Here is a 10,336-nt window from a genome sequence, read left to right on the forward strand (position 1 = left end):
CAGACCCGGTCTCTGCACCCTTGACTTTCGACTGGTGGGTCAGGGGAGCAGCTCTGCCAACGTGCAAATAAATGTCAACACTAGAGGCTGCCCCCCGCCCCGGCCCATGTTGCTCACCGACACTGCAGCAACAACTATGGGAAGCGCAGGAAGTCCTGTCTGGATTGGCCTCCTGGCTGCCTGCTTGCTCAGTCCACTGGACTATCCCCCCATTGGTTTGCTCAACTGGGCTGTCTGCTTGCTTAGACTCCAGGCTTCCCTCCCTCTGCTGTGCATGTGAGTGAGTGGGCAGGTAGGTGGTGGTGACGACAATGGCAGTGGTAACGTGGTAAGGCCCTTCTGCCCACTTGCTTGCTTTGTGTGCCTGTTCACTTGCGCCACCAGCCTGCCTGCTTCATTCGCCCATTCTGTCCATTGTTGTCGCACTGCAGTTCATGTGGCCCCCTGCTGCCAGCCACGTGAACTGTAGCGTGATGCACGTTCCCACCTTGCATAAATATTATATAGTAAGAAATTAAGAAATGCTTGCTTGGGTTAAAGGTGGGTCCCGAGTCTTAAAAAGTTGAAAACTACTGATTTACACTGATTGGCAGCAACTCCCCGGGGTTTCAGACAATGAATTTTTCCCAGCCCTGAATGGAGGTGTTTGGGATTGAGCCTGAGGCACCCTCCGTACGAACAGATCCCATCTACCACTGAACCTTCCCTTTCTATTCGTACTCTGCCCACGGTTGCAGCTTAAGGCATCATTTTCCCCTGTGTTGTTTTGCAGGGAAGAAGAGGAGGAAAATCTACTGCCAAATCACTCAGCACCTACTTGAGAACCATCAGATGTGGAAGAAAGTCGTTGCGGAGGAGGAACGGAAAGCCGGGGCAGAAAAGCAACCCTCCGAAGAGATTGAGGCTATAAAAGAGGAGGAGGAAGAAAAAGGGAAGCCCAGAGGGGAAGAGGAATGCAAAGCGCCCGAGACAAACCAATGACAAGGATAGGATGTTGATCAGTATTTTGAGACAAGGATGACTTGCGCACCTGTTCCTTTTTACAAGCCAGCACAACACTTAGACACAACACTGTAGAAATACGGGATAATGCACCTACAGCTGTTTAAGTTGTTTCTCTTTACCTTTAAACTCCTCCGCTCAAAGAAGCTTTCACACTGCAACACCAACTTTTACAGACTTTCGTATGGGATGGGAATATTAGCTTGGGTTTATCAGCTTCATTTTGTTTTGTTTTCGATTTTTTAATGATGGCATATTATGGTAACTGTGATAACGAAAGAGAAAAGAAGGAGGAGAAATTTCTGCTCGCAGTGAAGGGAGTGGCGGTTGCCTTTGTTCTTCTGTCTCCATGATATGGTGTCAGTGATCTTATCCGTGAAATATTGGTTCTGTTGTGCCAGTATAGATACACAGGTGGGGTGGTACGCATAGCATCCCTGAACAAATGGATGTGATGTTGCATTTGAGGCTGGCTGTGACACTAGAGTATGTTATCTCAGCACATGTGCATAAGGTTCCGACCCCAGAATGTCAAGAAAATGGCTCCTGCATGGGTGTAAATTTTGTCTGCAAATGTGACCTCCTTATCTTTCTCAGCCTCGGGGAGCCTGTGTTAGAAGCACTCTGTCTTTCTTCTTCTTCCGCACAACTCAGAATAATTCAGGCAGGCATAAACCAGGGGCAGCTTTGGGCTCTGCAAAGCAAGGGCAGCCAATGGCTGGTGCAATCTTTTCTGCAGCTGGCTGGTAGCTCGTTTCCTAAAATGAGCATCCATTGGCAAGTTAACACTAGCTGTATTCACACCTGCAGACTGTACAAGTTTACACTGGATCACACGTACGCTTTGTACAAGTTGCAAATGGCCGACACCAGTTGTCTGCAGAAGGGAATGCACATCCAACCACTGGCGCTCATCCGTCATGTCCAAAGGTATTCCCAGTCTCTTGAAAGCGCTGGGGAGAGAGATTTGCATGGCCCTCTTCAATGCCTCCTTTGATAATAATCATATGATTCCAGATGTCTTGTGGGCTTATGAAAAAAGAGGCACATTGGCTGATTCTCAGTTTAATGTCAAGTAATGACCGAAGATGCTTGGTCACGGCTTATTGTGATATTTTCAGTTCATACTGGAATTTGCAGAGAGGGTCATCAAACTTGGTCCTCTGCAACAGTGGCTTTCAGATTGTCTGTTTTTGGGGAACGCGTTCGGCATTGGTTAGTTTGCTGCAAATCATGTGTATATCGCTGGTAGTGAGAAGCAAGCTATATTTTGGGGAGAGTTATTCTTCCATTATGGATCTTCCCATAAAGCAGTGGTGGGGAACGTGTGGCCTTCCAGATGTTCTTGGACTCCAGTTGCCATCAGCGCCAGCCAGAGTAACCAGTGGTCAAGGATGATGGGCACTGTAATCTTTAAACATCTGGAGGGACATAAGTCTCCTTCCTTGAAAAAGCCATGGCAGATTTCCAAAGAGCCCCAGAGTTCTCCAAAACACAGTTTGGGAAACTACTGATGGGTTTAACTCTTGGCAGAAGTGCCTGTAGAAAGCATCTGTGCAAAAGTTGGGGGGACTTTTGAGGGTGGGGTTATCTTTCTGCTCCTCTTTCAGGACAGGGATTAACCATGCTTCTCCTTTTCAGTGAAGGTGGTTTCCCATGTAGCCTTTGACGGCCGCTGGAAAAAATCTATGTAGAATAAGCTATAATTTAACTTTTCCTATATAGCTATGCTTGCAGGGCTACAATAATCTGGCAAATGCATGTATTTAGTTTCAAGTCCCCCTCAAAATACCTTTAAGGAGGCGTTGTGACTGGGTGGGTGGGTGCAGAACAGGTGTGGAGAAGCTTTGGCCCTCCAGATGTTTCAGACCCATACCTCCCAATGACAATGCTTGCTGGGGCTGATGGAAGTCGTTCAGAAACAGCTGGAGGACTGACAGTTCCTCACACCCGCTGTAGAAAATGATATGAACTTAGGGGCCGAATGCATATTGTCAGTGTTTAATTTTTTTCTGTTCTCATTCTACTCACGGCCCCTAATGTGGGGTTTTATTTTTAAAAGGAGGTTTCACTCTCAGTCTTTAAAAGCAGCAGGATGAGAGATGTGGAAGCATCCAGGATCTCTGAAGTCAAAGGACCTTTGCAGTGCTTAAACTGAAGAGCACAGAGGCCTACCCTTTGTGTGTGAGAGAGCAGCCACTGGAAGTGAGGCCAAAGCATGTCATTCCTCAGCAAGGAATTAATTGGCAATTAATAGCTTGCTTAGATCCTCCTTGATCCAACAGAAGGATTTATTTATTTTTACTTTGGAATTCGGTTTGCTGTTTTGAAAAGCAAACAGAAGATCAGGTCTTCAGCAATATGTTTTTTTTGGTCGCTTAACTGATTTCTTTTTTAATCTCCTTGTCCATGATTTGCTTATCTATATGTAAATATGGAAATGCCTTTTGGGTCTTGTAGATAATAAGGGGGAAGAAGGGTGGGGCATTTTTGTAAAGATAATTTAAGAAAAAAAAGAAAAAAAGCTATTTTTAAAAAATAAAATGTAGCCATTTGCTCGTTCGACAAATAAGATCTTGCATAATTGGTAGTGAGACTTCAGCATCAATCCTCAGAGGCAGGTTTTACCAAGGATAACTGAGTTTCAGTATCAAGAATCTAGCCATTGATCACTGCCCAACTTGAGTTTCAGTAGCACTATATGTGGAGACAGATCTGCTTGCATAACTTAAAAGTGTGCTCAGAAATTGTGCCAAAGTTAGTGTGCCATTCCTGAGACCCAGTACCTTAGGTCTTGTGCATGATGCTTCTATGGTGGCTATTTACCTGCCTTCTTTTCCCAATCTTGCTTCTCAGTGGCCTCCAGGTACCACAGCTTCAGGATTACCAGCATCAGCTACCATGTGCAAGTTAAACATTTTCCAGGGAAACACATCTTCAGCATCTAGAGTCTAGTCGTTCAGTGTCCTTGACTTCTTTGTGCTAGGAAAAAGTCAAAGGAGAGGGAACTTGATTAGGGGGCTGTTGTCTCTCACACTGTTTCAGGCCACATCCTCACCCAATTTATAGCATGGTTATGTTGCTTTAACTGTCACAGCTTTGCCCATGGAATCCTGGGAACTGTAGTTTGTTAAGGGTGCTGAGAGTTGTTAGGGGAAACCAGTTCCCCCTCACAGAGCTACAGTTGCTGGAGAAGAGGAATTGATTGTTGAACCACTTGGGGAATTGTAGCTCTGTGAAGGGGAGTATGGACCTCCTAACAACTCCCAGCACCCATAACATACTTCAGTTCCCAGGAATGTTTGAAGGAAACCATTGCTGTTTAATAAAGTAGTATAACAGTGTTTTAAGTGAATGGGTGCAGATGTGGCCTTAGTAATGTCCTGTAAGTGGCAAGAGTAGACCAAAAAATAGAGATTGAGGTGAATCACAGGAATGACCGTCTCTGTACGTACACACACACACACACACACACACACACACACACACTTTTCCTCCCATGGTTGTCCCCGAAATGTAAAAGATAGATGTCAAACACACGTGTTGTATAAATGCACTTGTCAAAGAACTGGGATTAGAGCAGTCAGGTTTGGCGCAAGACATCTCACTTCCTGAGGCAAATGGCAAGATGGTGCCCTCCCTCGATTCCATAGACAGAATCCAACTCTGCTAGTAGTTCAATCTTTCTTAGGCGCCGCCACCTTGTGGCATCCTCCACCAAAACTCAGGTCAGCCAGATAGTTTAGCAGGTACAGCTCTGTTCTCCAATAGCTTGCCACCACTCCTCATCTCTTCGCCCCTCCCACTGCCTCACTTTACCTCATAGTAAGGCTGGCCCCAATGGTGACTTCCTACTGAGTGTGCCCTTAATGTCCGGATTTGTCAATGTGTGAAATGACCCTTATTTCAAAACTTAAGAATCCCAGGCCTGTGGTTTATATGCCAGTGTGATTTCATGATCACAGGACCAGCCCTTTCTGTGATTTTTCTCAGTGCTTATCCTTGTCCCTGTTATGGCCTCTTCACCCTTCAAGGTGCTTATCCTTGTCTTTGTTTATGACCTCTTTGCCCTTCAAGGTTGAATCTGGCTGCATTTTCATCTAGCTTGGCGCCGTTGTGGGAGAGGTTGCTTCTCTGCCTGCTTCATGTCTTGTTCCCACAATTGCTGCATTCAATGAAGCCCCTCTTCCTTTTCAGGAGTGCTTGCATTCTTATATTATCCCTACTTTTCTGGCCTCCTCTAGTTCTTTTAATACAACTCAAAATCGCCAGGAAGCCTGTGGCTTATGCGCCCAAAAGTTTGTGCACAGCACCCTCCCACCACCCTCTCTGTAATTTGAGGACCAGATTTCTGGGAAACCCACGAGGTTCCCTTGGAGGGGAACTCCAAAGTCCCTTCATGCACAGAGTGCTACCTACACAGCCCTCTGGGTTGGTGGAAGAGATGGTTACCATTCTGTACTAAAATGCAAGGGTTGCTCTGAGCTGCTGATATTTTACAAAAATAAATAAACTGTTAACCTCACCAAGCATGGGTTAAACGAAATGCTTGTGGTCAAAGGAATATTCTTCTTCACAGTTTTCTCTGAAGCGCAATCAGTGACTGCAGTCCAAACTCATATCCCAAAAAAATTAACCAAAATTCCAGTTCCAGGGTGTGTGCATTTTTTGTGGGGAGAGCTGTGTGTTTTGCATAGCCTTTCTGCGTATCGTGCCCAAACACATTTCTCATGGTGTCCGGAAGCCCTTGAATGTATTTTGGTAGACTCGCTGGGCCTTTCTTCATCAGCATGATTTCTTTTGCAATAAATGCACAGGTCAACAGTTTGCATGGCTTGCAACCCTGAAATCACAGCTCAGAGCTGCCTGTAGCTTCACAGTAATTGTTTTAATGGAGAGACATTCCTAACTCTGGGCCCCTGCCTGCTCCTAAAAACTCGCTCTGCTGGAAGGCTCCTGGGAATCCTTAGGTGAGCAAGAAAGAGAATATTTGAAAGGAGGGAGTAATTTTGGAAGCAGGGTAAAATCAGAGATTGTCTTTTGCCAGTGGTGGTCATTAGAACTAGATCTGCTTTTGTTTCCAATGTGCTGTTGGTTTCTGTAGCCTTGGTGTGACCGTTTCTAACTTAACTTGACAAGCCTAACCTCCTTATAAGCCTAAAGTGTTTCTGAGTGATGAGGATCAGGAATGAAGAGCATTTTTCAACCCAAACTGATGAGAAGAACGCAACAGTGATGAAGGCAAAAATAGACATAGTTATATAATAAGATCCCTGCAGGATCAGTTGCAGAGACCAACTAGTAGTAGCCATTGATAGCCTTGTCCTCCCCTAAATTTATATCACAGTGGCTGAGTGGGGATTTGAACCCTGTTCTCCCAAGCCTTAGTCCCAATCCCTTAACTGCTACACCACACATAAAATGACATGGCATGGTTGCAGCTCCCACACGGCCCAGAATTTTTTGTTCCTTGGTGTGGCGGATTGATCTTAAAGTATCCATTTCAGGATAAGGACTAATCCTTTGGAAAATATTGTTATGACACACTTACAGGATTTTTGGTTTCGGTTTTGTTTGGCTGAAAGGAATATAAGTGGCTTTATCAAACGCCAACTCAGTTTTGCCCTTCATTGACAATGCTCAGTGGGAGAGATTTCGTATATGGTGTCGCTAGGAATTGGACACCAAAGAGCTGTGCCGTTTTCTGGTTCCTTGAAAATTTGGGTGTCTCCCAGCTGGCAAGCACGATTCCAGCATAATTAGCCTTGGAGCTGATGGGATTTTGAACTCAGATGGTTGAACGGGCAACACGAGAAGAGATCGTGTAATTTCAGGGCGGGGAATGGGTGTCAAAATCATTTCCACCTCACTCAAACTCTTATGTCTGCTTTTGAAACTCTCGGCCAAGTTCCAAATCTGCACTGAATTATGCACTGAATTTGGGCCCGGCTTAGTTACAAATTAGGAAGTAAGCCCTTCGGGGCAGTCAAAAAATTCAGCATGCTTTGTTTGTTTATATTGCTAAAGATGCAGTGGACATTGTTAGAGGAAAATTTGGACTGAGATGGAAGGAACTGTTGCATCCAGGCAATGAAACTGTTGCTACAGGAAGTGCTAATGGTGGTTTCATACCATCATGCATGTTGATGGAAGTTATGAACAGCAGAGCCGGCTCTTTCATTTGGTAGAGTGAGCAGGCAGGTGCATTCTGGCTGTTCCTCGTAAGCCTCCCCAAACTGCTCCCCTCTGAGGAGGACAGGCCACACGGCCTGTTCTGGACCCTCTCTACGAATCTACTCTAGTGCCTCGGGTATGGTGGAGAACACTCTCCTCTGGCCAGCATCGAAGCAAGATTCGTCTGCCAGCCCAGTCAGCTTCTGAAAGTGGAATGGAGAGCAGGGCGCCATCTTGACCTTCACCTCAAACAGTAAAATGTCTTGGAAAGTAAATTGAAACAAATAGAAAAGCCCTTGCAGGTAGGTGAGTTCCATACACACCTTGGAGCTCCAGCCTTCAATCAGGTTATAATTGGATTAGAGCATCTGAATGTGAGTGATAGAAGAGTTGTGGCCTTTGTATTTCAACTCAAATCTCAAGCATTTGCATTATCTGAACCTCTGGTTAACCAGTCCCAGTGGCTCAAATGTTATTATTCCTGATATCGCCTGATCCTGTTTTACTGGAGAGGCCTATTAAGAGAGGAGGTGGTGTGTGGAATGCCAAGGTTCCAGCCTACCCACAGAAGGGATCTGCTGAGCCTCTTGTCTCTGTTTGGCAACTGGGAGACCCAGATGCTGCTACTCAGAGGGTCAGCTTTGGCCCACAGGCTCCTCAGTTGCCAATTCCTGGCCCACACCATTTTGTCCCAGGCATGCCTTTTCATATGCGTGATCCCCGCCGATTTGCTTGCACTCGTTCTGGTGCACGGCATCCACACCGGGTGATGCTTAACCGTTTGTTTCCCAGATGCAAGCACATAGCCTCACGACGTTTGCATAATCACACATCCTCACGTTTGAAACAACGTTCTGCAGCTACGTCCATCTTTGAATCCTCCAAGGTTAAAAATGGTGCCCTAGGCAACCCTTTGAAAGATGATTATGTACTTGACTGTCACATGACTTGAAGCCGATTCCTTTGTTAGTGCAAAATTCACATTGGAACAAATGGGTGTGCACTCCCTGTAAAAACATTGCACGCCCATTTGTCTCCCCAGCGAATCATTTTGCTTCCCAACACTCGAGGTGTGGAGCGCCTCCTCTGAGCTGTGTCTGTTGATGACACAGGCTATGTTTTCTAATCAAGCTGAGCTTTCGGCAGACCGTGGCAGTCCTTGTTTATTACATGTTAAAGAATGCATTCTCAATGTTCCATTAGATAGGTTTGCACCTTTCTTTTTTAGAAGAGTCCTTTTGCAGAGTTTACGGGCGCTAAAATCTTGCAGGTTTTCCTCTAAAGCAATATCTCAAGCTATCCACTTCTTTTTTAAAAAAAGAAGAAAACTACGAAAACATAAGGGCATGAGCCAACCAGAGTTCAGCACTTCCAGTGCTTGATATTAAAGGTAGTGTTCAGCCTCACGCTCTGCCTCTCCTGCATGCTATCAAAGCCTGGTTGCTATTTCTCTCAGAAACTATTATTTCATAAGGTCTTGGAGCATGAGAATGAAGCTCAGGGGTAGCAAAGGTGCCAGATGTGTCAATTCAGCCCTCTCTGTCCAGCACCCCAGGCCATGCTCCTCTCTGGTCCTGATCCCCCCCCCTTGAGAGTTCCTGCCAAGTGGGAATGTCTCCTTGACCTCAGACCGTGCCTCTTCCATACCTGCACAACGGTAAAATTTGCATTCGCTGCTCCTCCCACTCTTCTCTCTGGCTCCGCCCACTGCCGGCATGCGATTTCTCCCTTTCCCCAGAAGGGGGGTGCGGCCGTTAGGCTGAAAATTGTTTCCCAATCCCCGAAGTTGCTGAAAAAGGAGAACTGGGGGTGGGGAGCTAGCGGCTTCAGAAACACAACGTTCCTCCTTGAGGCTGCAATTCTATGCAGATGAACCCGGGAGCCAGTCCTGTTGAGGTCAGTGAGTGGGACTGGGCTGCAGATTTCTCCTTGAAATGGGGACTAAGTGCCTCACTTTTGGCTGACTCGTGCCCAAAGGGAACTGCCAACCAAAGTAGGAAGGTGGGGGGCGGGGACGTGCCATCAGTATTGGTCCATTTTAAACACGGTGTTCTTTTCACTAAGTACTACATTCATTAATTTATATTTATATATTGTCAATATTGTTGTAATAACCAAGCCTCCTCTTTTCGTTTTGAACACTTCAAGAACAAGGCCTTGTATTTTGTGTGTGTGAGTGTGTGTGATTTTCTTTTCCTCTTCTTTTTTTTTTAAGATGATGCTCTTTCACGGACCGGCGGAAATCTTTTTTTTTTTTTTTTACCTTTCACTGATATCCTTGCACTTAAGACATGTAGCAATACTTAATATATTCCCTTCACAAGTATTTGTTAAGTGATTTTTAGTTAATGGCTGATAAATGTTTTGTACAAAATAGATTCTGTACAGGGATTTAAACAAAAAAAAAAACAAAAAACAAAGAGAGAAATCTTTTAGATAAACATTATTTATTTTTACTGTTTTTTGTAAGTTAGACACTATAATGATGCTCCTCTTTTTTGCCAGAATTACTGGAAGTGCCTCTTGGTATAAATGTACAATAGTAAATATGTATTCAGAATTATTAGAGATAAAACTTGTCACACAAAAAAAATGAACAATGTGGATGTTGCAATGTGAAGAAAAACAAATATAATTCTGTGGTATCATATTGGTTTGCTGTTCTTTCTTTCCTTTGAAGGCTGGTTGTCTGATGCTACTTTCTTTTTTTCTTTTTGTTTAAAGAATAATACAGTGGCGCCTCGCAAGACGAAATTAATCCATTCCGCGAGTCTCTTCGTCTTGCGGTTTTTCGTCTTGCGAAGCACGGCTATTAGCGGCTTAGCGGCTTTTAGCGGCTTAGTGGCTATTAACGGCTTAGCGGCTTTAAGAAAAAGGAAACAAACTCGCAAGAACTCGCAAGACGTTTCGTCTTGCAAAGCAAGCCCATAGGGAAATTCGTCTTGCAGAACAACTCAAAAAACGGAAAACCCTTTCGTCTAGTGAGTTTTTCATCTTGCGAGGCATTCGTCTTGCGGGGCACCACTGTACTTTATTTAGAATTCAACAATAACAAGGGGGAAAACCACAGCAGTTGCTACATCAATTCATTACAATTAACCAATTTTAACAATACATAAATAGTAATAGAAAAATTACACACCACTTTTAACTTACTGAA

At 44.7% G+C, this 10,336-nt stretch overlaps 1 protein-coding gene across 3 annotated transcripts in view; it reads left to right on the top strand.

The window, feature by feature from the left end:
* Nucleotides 1-9,826, top strand: part of PDE3A (phosphodiesterase 3A) — a 278,612-nt gene extending 268,786 nt beyond the window's left edge. For all 3 annotated transcript variants that reach the window (XM_028746828.2, XM_077935277.1, XM_077935278.1), the window contains exon 16: nucleotides 773-9,826. In XM_028746828.2, the coding sequence (XP_028602661.2) occupies nucleotides 773-981 (209 nt within the window). In that variant the 3' untranslated portion in view covers nucleotides 982-9,826. The remainder of the gene's footprint in view (nucleotides 1-772) is intronic.
* The last annotated feature ends 510 nt before the right edge of the window (nucleotides 9,827-10,336 follow it).

Source organism: Podarcis muralis, chromosome 10 (assembly GCF_964188315.1).
Source record: "Podarcis muralis chromosome 10, rPodMur119.hap1.1, whole genome shotgun sequence".
NCBI classification, from domain to species: domain Eukaryota; kingdom Metazoa; phylum Chordata; class Lepidosauria; order Squamata; family Lacertidae; genus Podarcis; species Podarcis muralis.